At 44.1% G+C, this 24,826-nt stretch overlaps 1 protein-coding gene across 4 annotated transcripts in view; it reads left to right on the top strand.

Moving 5' to 3' along the window:
• Positions 1-215: 215 nt before the first annotated feature.
• The window catches only part of TAF4 (TATA-box binding protein associated factor 4), a 104,060-nt gene continuing 79,449 nt past the window's right edge, over positions 216-24,826 (top strand). For all 4 annotated transcript variants that reach the window (XM_087720540.1, XM_087720541.1, XM_087720538.1 and 1 more), the window contains exons 1-2: positions 216-612; positions 2,880-3,953. In XM_087720540.1, coding sequence (XP_087576666.1) covers positions 231-612; positions 2,880-3,953 — 1,456 coding nt within the window. In that variant the 5' untranslated portion in view covers positions 216-230. The remainder of the gene's footprint in view (positions 613-2,879; positions 3,954-24,826) is intronic.

Here is a 24,826-nt window from a genome sequence, read left to right as displayed (position 1 = left end):
CTTTCCCAGCCCGCTCGCGCGGTGTTTTTCGCCGCGCATGCTCTGTGGGGGAGGCCGAGGCGGGAGGGGAAGCGCAGCGTATGTGTAAAATGAGTGAGTGAGGTGGGGAGGGGGGGAAGAAACCAGGAGGGAGGGCGGAGGAGGAGGAGGGCAGGGGGAGGAGTGAAGAGAGGAGGGAGGGGGGGCGGCGGGCGGGAGGGAGCCGCTCGCCAGGAACCCTCCGAAAAAAGATGGCGGCTGGGTCGGATCTGCTGGATGAGGTTTTCCTAAACGCTGAGGTGGATGAGAAGGTGGTGAGCGACCTGGTGGGCTCCCTGGAGTCTCAGCTGGCGGCCTCGGGCCACCACCACCCGCACCACAAGGCGCAGGAGCCCCTCAGGGTGGCCGGGGGGCTGCTGGGGAACCATGTTGTGAGCAGCGGCAGCAGCAGCAGCAACAGCCCTAGCCCTAGCCCGGGAGGAGGAGGAGGAGGAGGAGGAGTAGGAGGCAATGCTAATGTCCAAACAGAGAGCCCCGGCAGCCGCAGCACCACCGGCAGCAGCAGCACCACCAGCAGCAGCACCACCGTCGCCGCCAAGATGGGACTCAGTGGCCCCGAGATCACCAAGCCAGGTAACCTGGCGAGGAAAGCCGGGGAGGAGTGGGGGGGGGAGGGTTGCCTCCTCTTCCTCCTCTTCTTGTCCTTCTCCCTCAGGAATGGAGGGGGGGGTCTGCCCCCCACCTCTGGCCTCCCTTTCTTTCTCCCCTGCCCCCCCTCTTTCCCTGGTGGGGGGCAGCAATTGGAGGGTGCCAGGGGGTGGGTGGGTGGCATGGAGTTGGGGAGGGGGAGGCGGCGAAGAGAGAGAGAGAGAGAGAGGCCTTCCTCACATGCCAACCCCCCCTCCCCGACACCCTATTTTTGGCCAGGACGATCTCCCTCCTGCCTCGGCTTCACCTAGAGCCAGGAGCAGATGTGTGTGTGTGTGTGTGTGTGTGTATGGGGGCTGGTGGGGGTGAGTGTTATGGTCAGGGAATAGTGCCTCTGTGTTTGTGTGTGTGTGGGTGTCCTTTAGGGAAACCAGCTTCCTTTGCTAGGGTGGTCCCCGTCTCCCCCAACCTCCTCACCTTGGTTTTTTTTTTAATCTTCCTTCTGTCATCTCTCTCTCTCTCTTGTCTTGCCGAGAGGCTGGAGTGTTTTGGGGGGCTCCTGAGGACGAGGAAGGAAGAGACGTTACCTTTGGACTTCTGTGCCACCTTGCGCCCGCGTTGCTGGAGTCTGGGATCAGAGGAATGGTGCTCCCTTGCCCTTCTTCTTATCCATTTCGATATTCCCTGGCTGTCTTGAATTCTTTGCCCCCTCCCCCCTGCCTGAAGTGCATTGGGGGGTGGGGGGGGGAGAAAGAGAAAAAAAAAAGAGAAAGAAGAAATGTTATTAATCAAAGCAGCAGCAGCAGCAGCAGCTTCCCCTGGCAAGAGGAAGTGATGGGGGAACCTGAGGATCAGGAACCCCTTTTAAATAGATCCCTTGGCAAATACGGCACCCCGCTCAACAACTGCTCCTCCTCTGGGGTGGGACCGGTAAGGGGTTATGCCCCCTGAACCTTTTTGCTTTTCTTGAAATAATATGCCCAGGTTGGGGCTAGGCAGAGAGTCACAGCACAACCTCTACCGCCTGTGGGACTGGAAGAATGACAGTCCATCTGTAAATGTTTTCCCCCTTGTAAAAAAGACGGTGCACTCTGAAGGAGTCTCCTAAACTCAGGGTCTTGCTTTAACCGTACATGCGAAGACGGCCTTTTTTTTTTTTAAGAAAAGGAAGGCAATGCTGGTCCATTTACCCCAGCACAATTCCCATTATATTCCTCCGTATATAATTCCCACCCTCTCCCTTTGCTTTCCAGTTGCTGGAATATTACAAGGACGCTGTTGCTTGTCATGACACCAGGTTAATGAAAGGGGGTGGGGTTTCAGAGAAATAACCTTCCCTTAGTCCTGATTTTGGTGACCCCGTGTTTCTGACTACAGTCCTTCTGTTTTGTTTACTAAATGCAAAGCCCGCGGAGACAGGACTGATTTAAGTGACACTGGCAGATTTTGGTAGGGATATTTGCTTTCTGGGGACAGCAAGGAAGGGGGGAAAAAATCCCTCCCTTTTTGCTTGTATTTGTTTTCCTTTGAAAGCACAGCAATCAAACAGCAGGATTTAATGATTTTAAGAGGGAGGATGACATCCCTTAAAGTACCTTTGCAATCTTTTCACTTATGTCGCTTCTCTACTACTTCAGCCCCACTTTTTTCTGTGTTGTTTCATTAGTCAAGAAATATAATAGTTTTTGAATTTTTTGTTCAAAAGATGATGAAATGAAACGGAATGGGTGAGTGACCATGGGGTTTTCCTTTTTTTAAAAACTTTTTCCCGTCCTCTCCCACCCCCCATTTTTCACCAACCTGATATTGTTGCATGAGCAGACTTGCAGTCAAATGTCATTTAATGTGGAGTTATAAACCATCCAAAGAAGGGAAAGGGGCAAACTGAAAACTTTTATTTTTTGTAGCATGTCTATGCAATTTGCATTTGTTTGTGGGACTTCTTGGCTGTTAATGGAAGATTATTATATCAATGTAGAGGGAACAGTAGCAAAGTATTGTTGTTGTTAGTTGCAAAGTCGTGTCCCACCCATCGCGACCCCATGGACAACTTTCCTCCAGGTGTTCCTGTCCTCATCCTCTGGAGTCCATTTAAGCAAAGTCTTTAACTGCTAAGATCCCCCCCCCCTTTCAGATGTTGTTTCAATACTGGGGACATATTGACATAGGGGCAATATAGTTTGTGCTGGACCTATCGAGCCCGTTTACTTTCCCACCTTTTATATTATAATTAAACTTTGTTTTATTTGCAGGAGCCGGTGGAGTGCAAGGGAGTGTTATCAATCATAATGCCAGGTCCCAGGGTTCTGCGTTGGATGGGACCACTACAACTAGCAGCACCACCACCACAAATGTCCAAGGTGGCTCTGAAGCTGCTATTACCCCAGGGACCCTTAATCAGGGCAAATCAGTGGTAATCAGTACCATGGCAACAGCTTTATCCACCAGGAATGGTAAAATCGGGACCACCGCAGTGCAGACTTTGAACGGAAGTAACGTGGTGATGAATTCCCACGCATCTTTTTCGGCCACTCCTGTGACAGCGAATCCTACCGTGGTCCCTGCGGTTGCCCCTCTTGTGAACAATGGACCTGGAAATATTGGAAAAGTCAACACCGTGAACGCTGTCTTGCCATCTGCTTCAAATACTGTCATCCAGACTTCTTTCCTTGGCCCTGGAGTGTCCTCTGCCTCTTCACCTTCACCTACGGTGATCTCTTCACAACAGCCCCCCAATATCGGGACCGGGGGCCCAACGGTAGCATTGGTAAGGCCGCCCATCCACGCGGCAGGACCCTTGGCTGCCGCCACGCAAAATGGGAGCAGTACTGTGATCAATTCGACCATCAACGTGGGAGGTTTTCCGACTGCGGCTGTTGCTGCCGCCACGGTTGGTTCAGGGGTGTCTCTCCAGACTTCTCTTGTGAACAGCCAGCCAGGATCTGGGGTATCCGCTGCTGCACCCACCACCCAGATCATCAAAGCGGAGTCTCCTAAAACTATCGTGCAAACAGTCACCCAGCAGCAAACTCTGGCTGCAGCTGGCCAGCCTAGTACTACAGGGGGTAATATGATCATTGGGCAAACTATGCAAGCTGGCCTACCCAACGTAGCTCCTAATCCTGGTGGAGTACCTCCTGGACCTCCAGGTACTCCCACTGGTCTGGCTAAGGGTGCTGCCAATACAGTGGCGCAGAGCCTGCCCAGGACTGCAACCGCAACCACCAGTGGAATCCGAGCAACTTTGACTCCCACTGTTTTAGCACCTCGTCTGCCTCAGCCTTCTCAGAATCCAACGAATATTCAGAACTTTCAGTTGCCACCAGGTAAGAAAAGACCGGAGAGAAATTCCTCTTTTATTCCAGACTTGTGCGTTTGGCGTTTCTTGCTTAAATAAAAGCGTTTGGGATTCTGCTTCTAAGCACGGTTGGATAGCTTGTGTGGTGAGCTGCCTTTGGAACCTCATTTTGTTCTGCAGTGGTTTGTGAAATAAGGTAGTACAGGCAGCCCTCGACTTACGACCGCAATTGAGCCCAGAATTTATGCCACTGAGTGAGAAATTTGTTAAGTGAGCTTTGTCCCCTTTTTACGGCTTTTCTTGCCACATTTGTTAAGTGAATCACTGCAGTTGTTAAATTAGCAACACGGTTGTTAAGTGAATCTGGCTTCCCCATTGAGTCTGCTGGTCAGGGCGTCGCAAAAGAGGATCACATGACCTCAGGACACCCTGCACCTTCATATTCATAAATATGAAGCCGTTGTCAAGCATCTAAATGTCAATCACATGGCCATAGGGATGCTGCAATGGGCATAAGTGTGAAAAATTGTCTTGCCACTTTTTTCGGTGCTGTAGTAACTTTGAACAGTCACTATATAAACTGTTGTAAGTCGAGGACTGCCTGTAGTACAAGAATTAAGGAGAGATTTTGTGTTGACTTCACAGCATTTTTATTGGACGCTGTTCTTAGATTATGTTTGAAGAAAGAGATTAGATTTTGAGCTTTTCTCCAGTACTTTTAGCCTGTTAATTTTCCCTTTAGATGTGTAAGCATGCATGAGGACTAGAAACACAACTTTGTTAAGAAGTGAAAGCTGAGATTATCCAGGTTCTAACAGTACCTATGAGCCACACAACTGTAAATCATATTGATATTTTTTTTCAGAGTAGCATGTGACATCTACAGTATTTAGGGTTTCAAGTGCACATTGACTTAAATCTTTCAAGTTAAAGCATGGCATGATAGATTTTTCCATGGGTGATCAAAGTAGCAAACCCTACTATAAAATGAAATGTTATGCTAATATATTCAGGGAGGATGAGCTTGTCCTAGGATATGTCTAGGTCTTCATACTTCTCTGTTTTAGCTTGCCACAGAAGCAGCAAAGAGCAAGTGCAATTTGCTACTCTTGAAAAAATTCTGTCAGTTGAAAATCATCAGAGACTATGTGACATGTCTACAGTAACATTCCAATTACATTCTGTCCTCACCTCACCTCACCTCATTTTGTGTCATGCTGTAGAACATGCAGTCATTAAGATCATGTTTGAGGACCAGGATAACATTAGGTGGGGAGTTTCTGAGTGGAAACCTAATTGGATTGCATGAATTTCATTGCTTCCATGTGATCACAAAGGAAAGATATCCAAACTTCAGATTTACTAACTAGTTTGAGATTTTTTTAAAAAAAATTAATGGTAAACATGAATTTCTAGGCACATGTTCTTACTGAGTGTTACGTAAGAAACTTTCTCACATTTTGAGAAGTATCTTTTGAATTCCAGAAAGAGGATGGCAAGGATCTGAATGCTTTCCCAGATCCTTAAACCAGCTAGTTTTAATTGGGTTTGAGTGTCTGTGGAGTAGTTGAAAGTAAGTTGTTTTATTTGCAAGGTGAAGTGATCAGTGGGGGGAGGGGGGGGCGATGACACATGTTTTAATGTGCTTCTTTGAAGGGTCTTTAAATAGCAAAAATAGTATTTGGCTTGATCTATATCCCTGCAAAATGCTTAAACTGATAGGCATATATCATATTAAAAATAAGGATTTTACATTGCTTTTGCTATAGTCTTCTAAAGCAGCAGCATTTTGTTTGCAGTGTCTGTGATAATCTTTACCTTGCAGATTGTAGCAAGTTACCTATCTAGCTTTTTTACACATTCAGAAAGCTTCGGACGCTTCCATTGTTAACATCTTCCTACACAGCATGTTGCCTACTGAAACACAAAAATGATGCTCCAGTGAGTTTAGTCTTCTTGAAGAAACACAGGACCAGTAGTACACTTTTTGTAAAATGAAGTATTTTTTTTCTTTTAAAAAAGTTCCTAGCTTTCCTAGTATTTAAGTTCCTGCCTTAAACACATCCCAGTGGGTGGTTTACTGTCCAGAACAGAGGTCCCCAATCCATGTTAGGAGCTGGACTGCACAGCTGGAGGTGAGGGGCGAGTGAGTAAAACTGCACATGTGTGAGATCTAGGTTGCATGCTCCCTCCCCCCCTCGGGTCCGTGGAAAAATTGTTTCCACAAAACCGGTCCCTAGTGCCAAAAAGATTGGGACCGCTGGTATAGAATTTTTGGACTTGTGATCATGGCAAAATACCAAAAAAGCCTTAAGAAGAAAATTAAGGTCCATACTTTTATCGGAAGCTCTGTTGTACTCACATTCAGTAAAGCAGAGAATTGGGTTTTGCATCTCTTGTACTGCCTGCAAAAGGCATAATTTTATACCAGGAATATTTTTGTGCACTTTTTTTGCACATGTAGGCCATCAGCTTCATTGCTTAAATATTATATTTAATCAACACTTTGTGAAAAATGTCCAATGTGACACATAACGTCTTTTAAACACAAGGTTTAAGTTTGTAAAAGAATAATACAAAAAGTGTAAAAGTAGTAGAAAATTGCAATATCAGAGATAAATATCAATGTACCAGTGCTTTTTAATAACTCGCTGGATCAGGATAACCCTCAACTCCTAACAAGAGCCCCCCCCCCCCCACACACACACACTCCCAGTTTGGGGAGTGCAATATTAGAGCTCCTGTTTCTGTTTTAAGTGGATATAGTTGAAAAAACTAGGAATGGTAAAGATGTCAAATTGAGGGTTATTTGGGGTATAATACAGAGGAATATATTTTCGTGTTTTGTCACCTGAAAAGAAATGATATCATTTAAGAAAAATTGAAAAAAATATTTATAGATGTTTCAGCATCAAGAGTCTGTTCTAAATTACACCTGCACCAAAAACCTTCAGTGATGGAGGGCGTATAGCAGTTTAGCAAGCCTAAATTCTTAATGGAGATATTTCTTGTAGGCCTCCTCGCTGAGCTAATATGCATATTATAGTGAAGACATTAATTGCTATCAAGTTTTATAAGGTGGAGTGCCTCCACTATGGAATTAGAAAATCCAGATGAGGAGAGGAGCATGAGCAGGTTGGAGAAGGCTCTTCAGCTCTTTTGCGCACAGGTAGTCCTTGACGTATGACCACAATGAAGCCCAACATTTCTGTTGCTAAGCGAGGGATTTGTTAAGTGAGTTTTGCCCCATTTTATGACCTTTCTTGTCACAGGTGTTAAATGAATCACTGCAGTTATTCAGTTAGTAACATGATTGTTAAGTGAATTTGGCTTCCCCATTGACTTTGCTTGTCAGAAGATCACAAAAGGTAATCACATAACCCTGGGACACATCATAAATACGAGTCAGTTGCCAAGCCTCTGAATTTTGATCACATGGCCACAGGGATGCTGCAACAGTCGTAAGTGTGAAAAATGATCCTGTCACTTTTTTTTCAGTGCCATTGTAACTTTGAACGGTCACTAAATGAACTGTTGTAAGTCAAGGACTACCTGTAGTCTCATAGATGGGCTGTACAGCTAATCTTACCAAGACAAACTGCATCCTCACTCGTTGAAGGAAAAGCTTGCACGTCCTTGCAACCAAATGGTGCAAGAACTTAAAAACGAAGAGATTAGGAAGGATGTTACTGAGAATTGCCAGTTTTCAAAATAAGATTCAAGATTTACTCAAACCTGGACATTTATTAGGATTTAAGAAAAATGTGTGGCTGTGATTGGAGCTTTGTATCTCCCTCCTTCCCAAACTACTGCTATCTAACTACGGTATCTGTAATTAGTGCAGAATGGTGCAGTTAAGTTGCTCGGTAGGGCTCCTTACCATATGTATGATGGGTCTATAGCCAAGCTTTTACCCCAGTGCCATTTTCCCATGTTATTGGTTTATAAAACCCTAAACAGTTTATGGCTTGGTTATCTGGACTGTGTGCACTCACTTCATTCAGTCTAACTTTAAATATGTTGTGTGCGTGCAGTCTTGGTGGTTTAATCACCATGGTTTACGTCTGTGGTAAATTGCAGCTTGTTGAACCATAGCTAAACAAACTAGTGTGTGGACTAGGACTAGGTTACTATCTAGTTAGAGTTTTAACAATCTCTGCAGATGTTTTGCATATTATGCAGTGGTTTACTTGAGTTCATTTATGTGGAGGGAGACAATCTTTTTTGCGATGGATCTGGAATTATCCTTCTTCAGAGAGTGAGTAGGTTTCCAGAATAAAACCCCATTGAAAATAAAATAGGTATTTTTCTAAGCCTGAGATATTTGACTATGTCATACCAGATTCCCCCAAGTAATTTATTTAATTCAATTTACAGTAGATGCCACCCAATTTCAAACTGATTTGGGTCTAATCATATGATTTAATTCTTCATATGATGCAATTATTTTATTGCATTTTAATGTAATGTAACATAGTTATTACGTAACTATCTTGATTTTAATTTATTTATTTATTGAATTTGTTTGTCGCCCATCTTGAAATGATTCTATTGTAATCTAAGATGAAAGATAGATCTAAAATGCAAATAAAATGGCATTGAAAGTACTTTTAAATTAAAAGTCAGTTTCTGTCTGTCTGTCTGTCTGTCTATCTATCTATCTATCTATCTATCTATCTATCTATCTATCTATCTATCTATCATCTATCTATCTATCTATCTATCTATCTATCTATCTATCTATCTATCTCTATCATCTATCTATCTACATAGATAGCTATCTCTTTAATAAAAACAATTTCATTAAAAAGTTCTGGCCACCTTGTCCTACTTTGTCCACGGCTCATCCTCAAATATTTTTGACATGAATATCCTTCACCTTAAAACAAAAACGGTGAAAGAGAATGTGCTGATGGAAGTGGCTGATAATATCTTGGAAATGATTAATGGTGAATTTTGCTTTTGGTGGGATCCAGCTGAATAGACTGCCTGTCTCTGTCTTTTGATATCTTTTTTCATAGCATGTGGGTTAAGTGAGTTGTTTCAAGTCAGTTTGCATTTCATTTGTCAGATTTTGGCATTGGTCTGTTTTCCTCTCCTCCTATAGCATCCTTTATTTTGGAGGATGGGAACTAATGTGTTTGGGGGCTGCTGCGTTGCCTTGTGTAAGGCTTATATAATTCTGCTGTTTGTAGGAAATAAGTTGGTGACTCTTTAAGTTTTGGTAAATGCAAAGCTGCAGGATATTTTGAGGGCAGCAAATGAAACCGTAAATCTCAGGATTTGTTGTCTTAATTCCTCAGTTGCAAAGAGGACGTTTGCACATAGCACCATTCCTGTTCCTTTCCCAGAAAAATGCCTTATCCCATTACTTTTGGATATGTGATTAAGTATCCTTGAATAATATTTTCATTCTGTTTTGAGAGTACAATAAGGTTTGGGAACTTAGCTCATTAATTGAACTACAGAAAGTTAGTGTGCTCTCCAAAGGAAAAGCATTTCTTCTTAGACATCCTTAGAGTAAAAATTCTGAAGGATTGGGCTCTGAAGCATTAAAACACAGGTAGTCCTCGATTTACGACTACAGTTGAGCCCAACATTCCTGTTGCTGAGTGAGACAGTTAAGTGATTTTTGCCCCATTTTATGACCTTTCTTGCCCCAGTTGTTAAAGTGAATCACTGCAGTTGTTCAGTTAGTAACATAGTTGTTAAGTAAATCCATCTTCCCCTTTGTTGCTGGTCAGAAGGTCGCAAAAAGTGATCCCATGACCCCAGGGACACTACAGCCGTTAGAAATACATGCCAGTTGCCAAGCGGCTGAATTTTGTTCACATGACCACAAGGACGCTGCAATGGTCATAAGTGTGAAAAATTGTCATAAGTCACTTTTTGCAATACCATTGCAATTTCAAATGGTCACTAAACAAACTGTTGTTAAGTCACGATAACCTATACTTTATTCAGGAACAATGATGTTAATGGAATGCTGCATTTCCCTGCTTCACTTTTTGGTTCACCAATGATCTTAGGTAATTTATTCCATTTATTAATATTTTCATGAAAGTAGGGGTTAAAACATTTAATCATTTAGCCTTTATTCCTTAGTCTTCCCTCCTATTTTCCAATGCTGCCATTCTCTGGCCTAATTTATACGTAATGATGCACCTGAAGGAAAAACAGGTGACTGACTTCATATTTATATTAGGTCTTCAGGTGCCTATGCAGTGTTCACCCGTAGGTGGAATTATTAATTCTTATTTGGGCCATAGATTTCTCTTGTATTAAAACTATATGGATGAAAGAAGATCGGCTTAAATGACATGTTGGTGTGGGATGCTGGAGAACATCGGGAGAACATGGCTGTCTAATGTCATTTGTTCAAAAACACATACCTTCCTTAATACTTGAAAGTGTGAAACTCGTCCAGAATGCAGCCGCGCGAGCGATTTTGGGTGCACCTCGGTACACCCACGTTACACCTATCCTCCGCGAGCTGCACTGGCTACCGATCGGTCTCCGGATACGCTTCAAAGTGCTAATCGTAACTTATAAAGCCCTTCATGGAATTGGACCTGGGTACTTGAGAGACCGCCTGCTGCCAATTACCTCCCATAGACCCGTTAGACCACACAGGGTCGGCCTCCTCCGGGTTCCGTCCACCAGCCAATGCCACCTGGCTACCACCCGGGGGAGGGCCTTCTCTGTAGCAGCTCCGGCCCTTTGGAATGAACTCCCCGTGGAGATTCGGACCCTCACCTCTCTCCAGGCCTTCTGGAAAGCCGTCAAAACCTGGCTGTGCCGGCAGGCCTGGGGTTGATGAGTTCCCCTCCCCTCTCGACTTGTATGGCTGTATGATTCTTGTGTATTTTAATTACGTGTATTGTGCTTATGTCCCCTTTCCCCCTTCTGAATTGTTCGCCGCCCTGAGTCCCTCCCGGAGAAGGGCGGCATACAAATAAACTAAATCTCAAATCTCAAATCTCAAGTGGTTTAGTTGGTTGAGGTTTAGTTTGTTATATAAACCTTTATATAACACTTTATAATGTCTTGGTAAGACCACATTTGGATTATTGCATCCAGTTTTGGTCGCCGCGATGTAAAAAAGACTCTAGAAAAAGTGTAGAGAAGAACAACAAAGATGATTTGGGGACTGGAGGCTAAAACAGATGAAGAACAGTTGCAGAAATTGGGTATGTCTAGCTTTATGAAAAGAAGGACTAGGGGTATCATGATACCTGCTTTCCTGAAAATAAGACCTTCCTGGATAGTAAGCCCAATCGGGCTTTTGAGCACATGTGCTAAAATAAGCCCACCATGAAAATATTGCAACATATCAGCAGCCATGAGGTGACCAGGCTCACTGCCTCCTGCACCTCCAAATTAATAACACTTCTCCGAAAATAAGGCCAAGTGCTTATTTCGGGGGTAAAAAGAAAACAAAACCCTGTCTTATTTTGGGGGGGAAAACGGTAGCAGTGTTCTAATATTTGAGTGGCTACCACAAAGAATAGAGCAGCGGTTCTCAACCTGTGGGTTGGGACCCCTTTGGAGGTCGAACGACCCTTTCACAGGGGTTGCCTAAGACCACTGGAAAACACATATTTTTGAAAAAATACGGAAAACATAAAATAATTTTATGAACTGTATTAAAAGGTCGCGGCATTAGGAAGGTTGAGACCCACTGGAATAGAGGGTCAATCTATTTTCCAAAGCATCCAAAGGCGGGACAAGAAGCACTAGATGGAAACTATTCAAAGAGAGAAGCAATCTAGAACTAAGGAGAAATTTCCTGAGAGAATAATTAATCAGTGGAACGACTTGCCTCCAGAAGTTGTGGGTGCTGCATCACTGGAGGTTTTTAAGAAGAGATCAGACAGCCATTTGTCTGAAATGGTGTACGATTTACTGCTTGACCAGGAAGTTGGACTAGAAGACCTTCAAGGTCCCTTTCTGTTCTGCTATTCTGTTAACCCCAACCGTTGTGGTTGGCATAGGGGAATTCAACTATATGTGGCTTAATAAAAAATAATGAGTAAGTGATTCCTGTCTTGGTGAAAAGTTTTTTCATTTTTTGACCTTTTCTTCCTTTTGTTCTTTGCTCTTTTTGTTGCTAACATTTCATTCAGGAGCTGCTTGTACAACTGTATTTTTTTTCTTAAAATATTTTTGTAAATCAGGACATTACTTAAATGATCCTAACTATTAGTGCATTTTTAACATACAAGTTAAAAAGTTTTAAATGTTTCTTCTAAACAGAAAAGTTTGTTACTAAACACACACACACCCTTCCCGATCTTGTTACCTTTTTATTTTTATTTGTTTTTTTGCTATCAAGTAAAGCTCTCCCAATAGGGATGCAGTGGTTCAATGACTAAGATGCTGTCAAATCCCTAGCATCGCGTAACGGAGTGAGGTCCCGTTACTTGTCCCAGCTTCTGCCAACCTAGCAGTTCGAAAGCATGTAAAAAATCCAAGTAGAAAAATAGGGACCACCTTTGGTGGGAAGGTAACAGCGTTCTGTGAGCCTTCGGCATTTAGTCATGTTGGCCACATGACCACGGAGACATCTTCGGACAGTGCTGGCTCTTTGGCTTTGATACTGCGATGTGCAGCACCCTCTAGAGTAGGGAATGACCACCACATACCGTATTTTTTGGAGTATAAGATGCACCCTTTTTCCTTTAAAAAGAGGCTGAAAATCTGGCTGCATCTTATACACTGAATACAACATTTTTTGCCTCCTGAAGCCCCACCCCTTCACCAAAATTCACCCTATTTTTATCTCTCTATTCCTCTACCTACCAACCTACCTACTCTCTCCCTCTCCCTACCTATCTATTGTATCTCTCTCTCTTTCTCTCTCTCTCTCTCTCCCTTTATCTACCTACCAACCTACCTACTCTCTCTCTCCCTACCTATCTACTGTATTTCTCTCTCTATTTCTCTCTTTCTTTCTCTCTCCCTTTATCTACCTACCAACCTACCTACTCTCTCTCTCCCTACCTATCTACTGTATTTCTCTCTATCTCTCTCTATTTCTCTCTCTCTATCCCTATATCTACCTACCTATCTATACTCTATCTCCCTACCTACCTACCGTATTTCTCTCTCTCTCTCTTTTTCTCTCTCTATCCCTTTATCTACCTACCTAACTACTCTCTCCCTCTCCCTACCTACCTACTATATTTCTTTTTCTCTCCCTCTCTACCTACCTACTTTTTTAAAAAAAAAATTGCCTCTTCAAAACCTGGGTGCATCTTATACTCCGGTGCATCTAATACTCTGAAAAATACAGTATGTGTGAGGGGAACCTTTACCTTTTACAAGCTCTCCAAAGAGATTAGATGCCTGGTCTCATAAGCTTCTAGAAGTCTAGTGGTTAAATAAGAAAAAGTTTTGTTTCTAAAAACATGAATGACTCCTACCGGTAGATATTGCAAATATCTCTCAGTTCTAAAGAAAGGATGATTGTGAATCTTCCATCTTTGGAGGAAAACTAAAAAAACTATCCATTATTGTAACTATGTTTAATTCAATTTAATTTCAAAATTTATATGCCACCCAATCCCGAAGGACTCCGGGCGGCTTACAAAAAAGAAGAAAAAAAAGAGAAAGAAAAAAACAAGAAAAAAAAGGCAGTTTAAAATCACAAAACCACATGCATTCATTCTAATCGGGGCTGGACCTCAACAATGAGGTCAACAGCCCCAGGCCTGCCAGAACAGCCAGGTTTTTACAGCTTTCCTGAAGGCCATGAGAGTGGGTATGGTCCAGATCTCTGAGGGTAGCTGATTCCAGAGAGTCGGAGCAGCCACAGAGAAGGCTCTCCTCCGGGGGCCTGCCAGCCGACACTGTCTGGCTGATGGCATCTGAAGGAGGCCCAATCTATGGGATCTTACTGGCTGCTGGAAGGTATGTGGCAGTAGGCGGTCTCGAAGGTATGCTGGCCCTAAGCCATGTAGGGCTTTAAAGGTAATAATCAACACCTTGAATTGCGTTCGGAGATCAATTGGTAGCCAGTGCAGCTCGCGGAGGACAGGTGTAACAAAGGTACACCCAATATCGCTCGTGCGGCCGCATTCTGGACTAGCTGCAGTCTCTGAACGCTTTTCAAGGGTAGCCCCATGTAGAGCGCATTGCAATAATCCAGCCTTGAGGTGACAAAGGCGTGAGTAACCATTTGGAGTGCCTCCTGATCCAAATAGGGCCGCAATTGGTGCACCAGGCGAACCTGGGCAAAGCCCCCCCCCCCCCCCCCCGGTCACAGCTGACAGATGATGTTCCAGTGTCAGCTGTGAATCCAGGAGGACCCCCAAATTGCGGGCCCTCTCTGAGGGATGTAAATTTTCACCCCCCCAGGGTTAAGGATGGACTGTCTAGGCTGCCCTTCGGGGGCAGCATCCAAAGCCACTCAGTCTTATCAGGATTGAGCACAAGTTTGTTCACCCCCATCCAGATCCTAACAGCTTCCAGGCATCAGCACATCACGTCCGCCGCTACACTGAGCTGGCACGGGGCAGAAAGATACAGCTGTGTATCATCTGCATATTGGTGGTACTTTACTCCGTGCTGTCGCATGATCTCACCCAGCGGCTTCATGTAGATGTTAAATAGGAGGGGGGACAAGACCAAACCCTGTGGCACACCACATTTGAGGGGCCTAGGGGTCGACCTTTGCCCCCCTGACCAACACCGACTGCGACCTGTCAGAGAGGTAAGAGGAGAACCACCGCAAAACGGTGCCTCTCATTCCCACCTCCTCCAGGTGTCGCAGAAGGATACCATGGTAGATGGTATCGAAGGTCGCTGAGAGGTCAAGAAGAACCAGGATAGAGGAATGTCCTCTATCCCTGGCCCACCAGAGATCATCGGTCAGGGCGACCAAAGCGGTTTCCGTGCTGTACCCAGGCCTGAAACCGGACTGAAAGGAGTCTAGACATGAGACATGTTATCAAGGTGCAGACTTTTCATTAGATTATGCAGAGATTTCGACAGCATCACCTTTCTGTCCGTCATTACTAACACAGTTAAATTATCAAATCAGGATGCCAAGATTAAAAAAAGAATTGGCAGATTTTAGAGATGGCAAGGAAAGCGATATCTGAGACAGAGGAACTTGGGTAGATATTCTGTGTTTTGTTACAATCAAGAACTTTTGATAGTTTTATGTAGGTGGTGTTGTGTCATGAACAAGGTTTTAAAGGTCAATCCGTTTTGTGTTTGTGTGTGTTTTTTTTATTTTGCAGTGTAGTTATTTCTACATACTGCAGTTCTGGTATTTTCCTGAGAAATTGAATAAACACTTTCCTATGTTATTGATGACTTATATTGTACTCTCCTTTTTGTCTTAAGCAAAGAAGGCCTAAGAATGTTCAAAAACTGATAGGCAGTTAGACAGTAGATGTATGAAAGCTTGATATTTATGTCTAGAGAGAATTTAGTGTTTACCTATTATTTCTTGGTTGCTGTCCTTTCTACAAGTCAACACCATCATGTTAATTATTGTCTCACATAACCTCATTTTCTTTTATCATTTTTATTTAAGGCGTTTCAAAAAGATTAAAAACGAATATAAACTAATATAAAGTAAGAAAAAGAAAAGTATCAAAATCAAAGAGGAAAGCTAAAGGTGCAAGATGAGTTAGACTAATTAATCAGTGTGACGACTTCCCTCCAGAGGTTGTGGCTGCTCCATTGCTGGAGGTTTTTAAGAGACTGGACAGTCATTTGTCTTAAATGGTATAGGGTTACCTGCTTGAGCAGGGGGTTGGACTAGAAGACCTCTAAGTTCCCTTCTGTTATTCCGTTATTCTGATAAATGGGGGGGGGGAGGAAAAATAGAAAAGAAAGAAAAAATATACACCTAAGTTGCTTCTTACCTTCTTTTCAGCAGTTATATAATTATAAATTTATTTCTTACTCTATGGTTACAACCTAAGCCTCTTCTTTCTATAATCTATCCAGTTTAATCGTTAAATCCATAAAACATAAGTTTATTTTGTCTGTCTCATGGAAAAAGTCTGATAGGGGTTTCCTCTCAGCAGTAACTGTAAATATTTTCTCTGATCAAAGAAGACAATTTGGCTATCTCAGAAAGTTGGATCATCTTCACCAATTGTGTCTCCATTGTGGGTAGGGCTGAATCTTTCCATCTTTGTGCCTATCTCTCTGCAGTTACCATGTAGAAAAGCAAAGTTCGGTAACTTTTTCCATCAACTGTTCATCCATCAATCCAAAAGGAAAACTGCTTGTTGGTTTCAACATTATGTTAATCTTTTAAAATCCTCTGAATCTGTGTTTGTATTTGAATCCTGAATTTTCTTGATTTTTATACACTACCAAACATGATAAAACATCCCTTCTTGTTATTCACATTTGGAACGTAAATTTGAAGTGCCTTTATACATTCTGTATAGTTCTCTGATAACACATGCAAATGGTACTTCATTTTATAAATATTCTCATTAAGATTATAAGATAGTGCTAATGTCAATCCTTTCACCCACATATTTTCCCATTGCTCAATTTGTACATTATAACCAAAATGTTTAGCTCACTATCATAATTCTTTCACTTGTTCTTCTATTTCAGATTTCAATAGAAGTTTATAATTTTAGCAATTACACATTCATATTCACAATTCTATTTCAGAGTCAGTCTTACACTGCATAAAACCATAAATTATTTTGCCTACTTTAAATCCTAATAATTGTAAATAAGAGAACTGTTGACAACTACATCCTTGTGCCACTAGTTTTTCTCTTGTTTTTATTTTACGTTCCCTTGACAAAATTTTAGTATCTCACGATAAGTTAGCCATAAAGGTGTTTTCGGGCACAAGCTGGGTTTATATTATTCCATACTCTCAATAATGGCATGTCTAACATAATGATTATTAAAAATGCACATTAACTTTGATTGTGCCACCCAAATTTCAAGTCATGTCTTTCTAACTCCCAAAGCTTTCTATTTCTCACTAACACCCATTCTTTCATTCAAACTAAAACAGCACGTTGTGAAATACAATTTCAAATCAGGGAAACCCAATCCTCCTTTTTTTCCTTTGCATCTTGCAACACCTTATATTTAACTTAAAATACACGTTTCCCCCCTGCCGCACAAATTTAGATATATCCTTCTGCCACTGTTGAAATGGTGCATCAGTTGTCAAAACAGGTATTGTCTGAAAGAAAAACACCCTTCCAGGCAAGTTACTGACATTTTCCCCAGCAATGACACTGGTATTCTCCGTAGTGAGGGGAGGAGTATCCAGGATGGGTTGACCTTATCCTCTCGTTGATTGGACTGAGTCTGATAAGCTCTTGGTATATGTCCCTGGTCGACCAAGCTCCGCCCAGTTATCGACTTAGTCCCTCAACTGGACGGATTGCCCTCCTGGATCTCCGATAATTTGGAAAGCATTTTAAAGAAAGAAATAGGATTAATTCATCTCCCTAGGCAGTAGCCGCAAGTGAGCTGGACAGATCCCTGAGCTGCAAGAAAGCCTGCCAAAAGCCCCCTTGGGGGCGGCACGCTGCCCAGGCATCTGAGTGAGACAAGTAAGTATCACTCAGAAAAGGAAATCTGCTGGGCAAGCAGGAAACAAACGGCACAAACCTTCTAAAGGCAAGCCCTGCTGCGGAGGCTACAGCGGCGCCGGAGCGCTCCGCCACTCCCCACAGGGTCGAGTGGCGAGCCGCGGCTTCCTCAAGTGCCACGGGTTGCAAATCGGGCCACTGGCAACCAAGGGCTGCACTGGATCCCCGCCCAGAAGGTGAGCCTCGGTGCAGGAACTCTGCCGGATGCCGGAGCGCTCCGCTGCTCCCTGCTGGGTTGAGCAGTGAACTGCATCTTCCCAAATGCCGCAGAGCACCCGCATCATTATCCTCATGGCCCACCTCGCTGGAGGGGGTCCACAGGCAGAGCAAAGCCCCCAGCGGTGCCAGAAGGAGGCAGAAGAAGCAAAAACCAGTGGCAGAGGTGCATGGCAGCTCCTTAGAGCACAAGCAGCCAGAACAGGAAATTTAAAAGAGGTGCCCTTTGTCTCCTGGATGTTGAAGCCATGTGTTCCAAGATGGCGGTGCCCAGTGGCAACAAGGAGACCGGCAGGACTCAAGTACCTGCAGCAACAGCCAGCAGCCCCACCAGAGGGGCAGAGGATCAACCAAGGTTAGTGACCACCCCAGAGGCTGTCCAGAAGAGTGGGGGAGCAAAGACTAGAGATAAGAAGAAGCACCTTTCCCCCAGGGCGGAGCTGGAGACAGAGGGTGGTCACAAGCCTTCCAAGCCATCTAAGAATCAAAGGCGAAGGCACAAGAAGCTGGAGCAGCTCTACAAAAAGACAAGTGGCCTTAAGTCCATCCCAGGCCTGGGACAGAAGGGGAAGGCCCCGGGAGTCCCTGCGGGGCTACAGGGGAGGCACCCACATTGCAAGCAAGGATCCCTATTGACACATCAGTTCTTTGGTGTCTTCCTCAAGGGTGGCATTCCCCCCCCCCCACATACGGCTTCCCTGGGATCAGCCCTGCCCACGGGGCTGCCACCTCTGGTTCCAACCCCCACCACAGGTGGGCATGGGTTCCAACCAGCAACCCCGCACAGGGATCCCGATTTTTCAAGACCTAATGATGCGGGCCTTCCAGCAATGCATGACAGCGGCATTTCAGCAGCCACAAATGCATCCTCAGGTGGCATCCTCTCCTAGGATACCAGAGGGGCTGGAAACCCAGGGGGAAGACAGCTCTAGCTCCTCAGCCTCATCACAAGAGGACAGTGACCTGGATTGTGAGGAGGGGGAAGTTAGGGAGGATAAACTATCTGAAGACGAAGGTATGCCCCCTCCTAAGCCGGCCTTCACCGGGTTGTTCCAGCCTTCATTGTAGAAGTGACTCCTGTTCAAGGCAAAAGCAGTGGCCAAGCTCGGAAACAGAGCAGCAGAAGCACCACCTCAGGACCAGGGGTTTTCTGCAGAAACCATCTTTGATGAGCAGGCCATTGAGACCGACATGGTGCCAACTCCCAAGGCCTTTCTTGAGTCGGTCAAATGCCAATGGGCTGCCCCCACAGCGGGGCTTACGCCAACATCCACAGACAAGACCTTCTTCTGAAGTTGGAGGACAGGAAGGTGGACCTCACCCTCCAAAGGGGGCATCAAGCAGCAGCCTAAGTGGTGAAGGCAGCCACTACCGCCTCCTTCTTCAACAGGTCTTCCCTACTCTGGCCCTTATGCGGGAGGCCAAAAGGCTAGGTCAGTGGGCTGAAAGGAATGTTCTGTCCTTAAAGGCGGAACATATAGCGGGGGTGGACAACATCAGAGCCGATTGGCTCAGCCGGGCAGAAGTGGACAATTCAGAGTGGAGACTGCATCCGGCCATTTTCAGAGAGGTGATGGACCACTTCAGTCGCCTGGAGGTTGACCTATTTGCCACCCCCCACAACACCCAGCTCCTGAGGTTCTATTCCAGGTACCAAACCCAAGGGGCAGAGGGGGCGGATGCTCTCTGATGCCCGTGGCCCCGCAATGAGCCATTGCAAACAGTGTCACTAAAGTTTTTACCCTTAAGGTGGTGTTTCTAGTGGCCATCAAATCCACCAGATGGATATCAGAGCTGCAGGCCCTGTCCGCTAAGGAGGACCTCTGCATATTTCACCAGGACAGAGTGGTGTTGCGGTTGTATCCCTCCTTCATACCTAAGGTGTGCTCATGCTTCCACAGGTCGCAAGAGCTGATTTTGCCCAATTTTTGTCCAGACCCTTCTCGCCCATTAGAGAGAAAGTGGCACACTCTAGACGTAAGGAGGGCTCTGAGGATTTACCTCAGAAGAACCCGGCCGAATAGAACAGTGTTTTTCAACCTTTTTTGTGCAAAGGCACACTTTTTTCATGAAAAAAATCACGAGGCACACCACCATTAGAAAATGTTTAAAAAATTTAACTCTGTGCCTATATTGACTATATATAAAGTAATTTTCCCACGGCACACCTTACACTATGTCACGGCACACTAGTGTGCCGCGGCACAGTGGTTGAAAAACACTGGAATAGAAAGTCTGAGGCCCTGTTTGTCTCATTCCAACCGGGGTCTCTGGGCAAGAAGGTGACCTCCACCACCATAGGCAGGTGGTTGAGAACCTGCATTGCTACGACCTACCAGTCCCAGGGCATACAGTCACTGAGCCCCATTACAGCACACTCCACCCGAAGTGCGGCCACCACTGCGGCCTGGGCAATGCAGGCCTCATTGACAGAGATATGTAGGGCAGCCACATGGTCTTCCCCCTCACCCTTCATGAGGAACTACAAGTTGGATACCTTTGCCTTGGCAGAGGCTTCGTTTGGTCGCAGGGTATTACAGGCGGTTCATAGGGCGGGGGACACACCCCACTGGGCGCAGTTTGCCAATGGGCCCTCAGTATGTTACCCTCCCTAGGGACGTGTTAGCTTTGGTACGTCCCATCCTGGATACTCCTCCCCTCACTATGGAGAAAGGGCGTTGGTATTTACTTGATACGCCTCTTCTCATAGTGGTGGAGGAGTATCCAGACCCTCCCTGTCTTGGTAATGTAACATGTGTTATAATGGATGTTGCACTAATATGTTCAAGTTATAATTCAATAAAAAGTTTGAAACCTTAACAAAGGTCTGGAGTCGGATAGAGTTCTTCGCCGATAACTGGGCGGTGCCTGGTGGACCAGCTTATCTGACTCAGTCCAATCAACGAGATGATAAGGTCAACCCATCCTGGATACTCCTCCTCCACTATGAGAAGAGGCGTATCAGGTAAGTACCAACCTGTTTCTCCCACCTTAACATATCTTTTTAAACATCATTCTATGTCTTAACATGGTTATTTTGAAGTTCATATTTGTTACAGTGATAGCTAGATACTGCAACCCAATTTAATGAGAAAATCTCTCTGTCTCTGTCTCCGTCTCTCTCCCTGAATGGCTGATTACCAAGAGGCAACCTACTTTAATATATTAGGATCTGCTTGGAAAAAAACACCATAATCCATAAAAGGTGCCTAAAAGCCTTCCTGTTCCTGTGTCTTGATTGCAGGAACCCTGTTTCGTATTAGCGACAGAGGGAAATGAGAATTTATAGGTTAAGAGCAGCCTGCTTCTAATTTAATTAGGGTTAGGCAGAAAATATTCTGAGGTCAGATTAATATCAACCAGGTATTGTAGTTAATGCTGGACAAATGATTTTTATATGGAGTCTTTCTGCAGGTAGCTCTCTGATAGATTTCCTTTAACGCCAAGGCACGAATAAAATAATAGTAATATGGATAGCAGCAAGATTTGTTTTGGAATACAATTCATTGATATCCAAATAATTGGATATAGTTCATTTTTAAAGTGTATCATATTGCGTTTCAGATTATTCCTGCAATGCATATTATTGTCTTGGAAGGAGGGCACAATGAACTGTCAGATCCAATAGAACACTTCCATTCAGATACACAGTGATTTCTTACTGCTGAACACTAAAAAAATACCATGGTCAAGTGATAAGAAGTTAGTAGAACATCTTTGAATCTAACACTAATCTAACACTTAGAGCAGTTTAGCAATAGGATCATTGACTCTAAGGGGGTAGTTCCTTTTTGGTGGATATGGTCAATAGATGTTCATCTGGTGTGCTTTACTTTGCATTCATGTACTAAATGAGAGATTCAATCCCATTGCTGACTTGGTCCCTTCCAACTCTATGATTCTGTGTGACCTTTTTGTAAAAAAATATTCCAACAATGACTGTGCTAATTTGTTTAAGTTAGCTGTAGTTTTTAAACCCAGGTGTTGTGTTTACTGCATAAGTTATGGTTTATTTTATTTATGTGTATCCCGCCTTTGTTATTTTTTTTTTACAAATAATTCAAGGTGACAAATATATCCAACATACCTTCCTTCTTCTATTTTCTTCACAACAGGAACAGAGGTGGTATTCAGCAGGTTCTGACCAATTCTGAAGAACTGGTTGTGGAACTTTTTGAGTAGTTCGTAGAACTGGTAAATACCACCTCTGAGTGGCCCCACACCCATCTATTCTCTGCCTCCCGAGTACCAGCTGATCGGGAGGGAATGGGGATTTTGCAGTAACCTTCCCCTGGAGTGGGGAGGAAATGGAGATTTTACAGTATCCTTCCCCTGCCACGCCCACCAAGCCACACCCACAGACCCGGTAGTAAACATTTTTTAATCCCACCACTGAACAGCAAACCTGTGAGGTGGGTTGGGCTGAGAGAGAGTGACGGGCCCATAGTCACCCATATGGCTTTCAGGGCTAAGGTGGGCCTTGAACTCACAGTCTCCTGATTTCTAGCCTAGTCCTTTAACCAATAGGTCAGTAGCTGCTGCCTTTATGTGTCACACATAGAACAAGACACTAGGGTTTTCTTAGCAAATTATGATTAGAATAAACTATTAGAATGAACTATGATTAGAATAAACTAGGGTGAGATGACTCAGCCAGTACTGATTCTGCAGTATATGCCTAGGTGCATAGCAGTTAGTATGTCCCATTAATAATAATAAAAATGCATTTCATGTAACATGCACAGATACGGTAGCCGGACCAATGGAGTGCTTTTGTAAATGACTTGAGCTTTACTTTCAGAAATATTAGACATAGTTAATCTTAAGATGTTCCATACTACAGATATTTGGGCTTCTGCATACTCCAAAGCACCTTTTGGAAATCAAATATGAAGTGTTGTGTAGCAGTGGCCCTCAACCTTTTGGGCATCAGGGACCTGTTCCGTGGAGAGAGGTTTTCCCGCAGACCGGAGGAGTGTTTTTCACATGCTACCTGTTCCCATGGATGGGGCTTTACTTTTTTGCGCAGTCCAGTTTCTGCCATGCCACGGCCTGGTGTCAGTCTACAGACTGGGGGTTGGAGATCCATGCGGTATAGTCTTAATATGAAGTACGGAGTAGACAATCAGTATAAAACAGTGTTAAGGTGTTGCACCAGCACCCCAGAGACTCAGAATCTAGTTTACTTCTGCGATGGTAGCCGACTGAATTAAACAACCATTGCTGACAAAACTGGACAAAACAACACTATATGAATCACTGTGAGCTCTAGGACAAAAAGGCGGGATAGACATCGAAGAAATAAAATAAACTATAATAGGCTGAATTGTTTGTTGACATGCATTATTAAGGCTAGCTTTTGCAAAGTTGTATGCATGCACTTAACTGCACGAATCATAAATGATATTCTTTGGAAAACCTTATAAAAAGAAAACTGAGGCCTTAAATTACTGTTTGCAGAGACCAGGACATGTTTAAAGTTATACATCTATTAGCCTACATTACCATGAATAAACAGTTGAAAATTCAGAGAATGTCCTTCATACCCTTTGTACATTAACTATTCCTGTGTTTCTCAACCTTGGCAGTTTGAAGATGTGTGGACTTCAATTCCCAGAATTCTCCAGCCAGTTATCTCTCCCAGTCAGCAAGGAAATTCTGGGAATTGAAGTCCACACATTTTCAAACTGCCTAGGTTGAGGAATACTGAACTATTTTATTAAACTTCTAAGACAAGTTTCAATTGGGTTTCCAGAGGAATTGAATTTGGAACGAGTGACCAAATTATTGGTATATCTGTATTGTCATTGTACTTAAATACAACAAAATTGGTATGAGAAGAGCAGAATTGTTTGTCTTGTGCACTTGACCCTTTAGATAATAAATGCAGCAAAGGGATACCAGAACCTTGTTCATTTGCAGTGTGCAATAAAATCTTCCACACAACTGGCCATGCTTCATAGAATAATTCTCCATGATTTTTACAAACATTTTTTTTAAAGCACTGTGCTTTGAAAGATGCTGGAGCTGTGATGGCGAACCTATGGCACACGTGCCACGGATGGCACATGGACACCTAGCCCTCTCTGTGGGCACACGAGTCGTCACCCAGCTCAGCTTCACTGTGCATGTGCGTGCGCCTCCTGCCGGCAAGCTGATTTTCAGGTCTCTGCTGCACTTGCGGGAGACACACGTGCATGCTCGGTTGGGTGTCACGCACACATGCATGGGAGGGGTCGTGTGCGCATGTGCGGGGGTGAGGGGGGTGTGTGGTACCCCCCTACGCCCCATTTTTGATTTCAGGAGACTTCAGGGAGGCCTGCTAGGCCCAAAGCTGGCCGTGTGTGTGTGTGTGGTGCACATGCGCGTGAGCTGCGCAGTGGGGGTCATGCACAGGGAGCGCAGGGGGGGTCATGCGCACATTGCATTATGTGTGTGGATTTCGGTGCGCGAGGAGAAAAACGTCAGCCATCACTGTGCTGGAGAAATGCATCATTTGAAATAGACCAGAGGAAAAAATAACCCTGGTATATCCCCAAGACATGCTCATGTTGTGAGTGCTTAAATGGAGTGTCTAAACGGAGGGCAGGGAAAAGCCAACAACATCCCTGAGGGGATATCATTGGGTTCACTCATTGCCCTTCACTTACATTTTGGGGCACTTGGATGTGGATTAAAGTGTTGGACTGTTGAATGAACCTGGCTGTTTTGAGTTGCTAGCTGTTGTTAGCTTGTTATGCAGACTTAGCCAATTGTAGTTCGTTCAATTAAACATACTTAAATGCAGACAGTGCTTGATTTCTGATCACAATTGTGACCAGAATTTATGTTGCTAAACAAGGTGGTTGTTCAATGAGTCAGGCCTGATTTTATGTCCTTTTTTGATGGTCATTAAGTGAATCCATTTCTCCCCCTACTGACTGGTAGGAAGTTGGCTGGGAAGGTGACCAGGATGCTGCAGTTAGTGTAAATACATGCCGGTTGCCAAGTGCCTCCATTTTGATCATGTGACCGTGGGGAGGCTGTGATGGCCATAAGTCCGAGGATTATTTGTAAGTCACTTTTTCAGTCCTGTTGTAACTTTGAA

The sequence above is a fragment of the Thamnophis sirtalis genome, unplaced genomic scaffold (genome assembly GCF_051295495.1).
Source record: "Thamnophis sirtalis isolate CommonGarterSnake01/CBP01778 unplaced genomic scaffold, rThaSir2_p1.2 scaffold_7, whole genome shotgun sequence".
Classification (NCBI taxonomy): Eukaryota; Metazoa; Chordata; class Lepidosauria; order Squamata; family Natricidae; genus Thamnophis; species Thamnophis sirtalis.
Note: the sequence above shows the minus strand (reverse complement) of the source record. Positions and strands in the feature narration are given on the sequence as shown.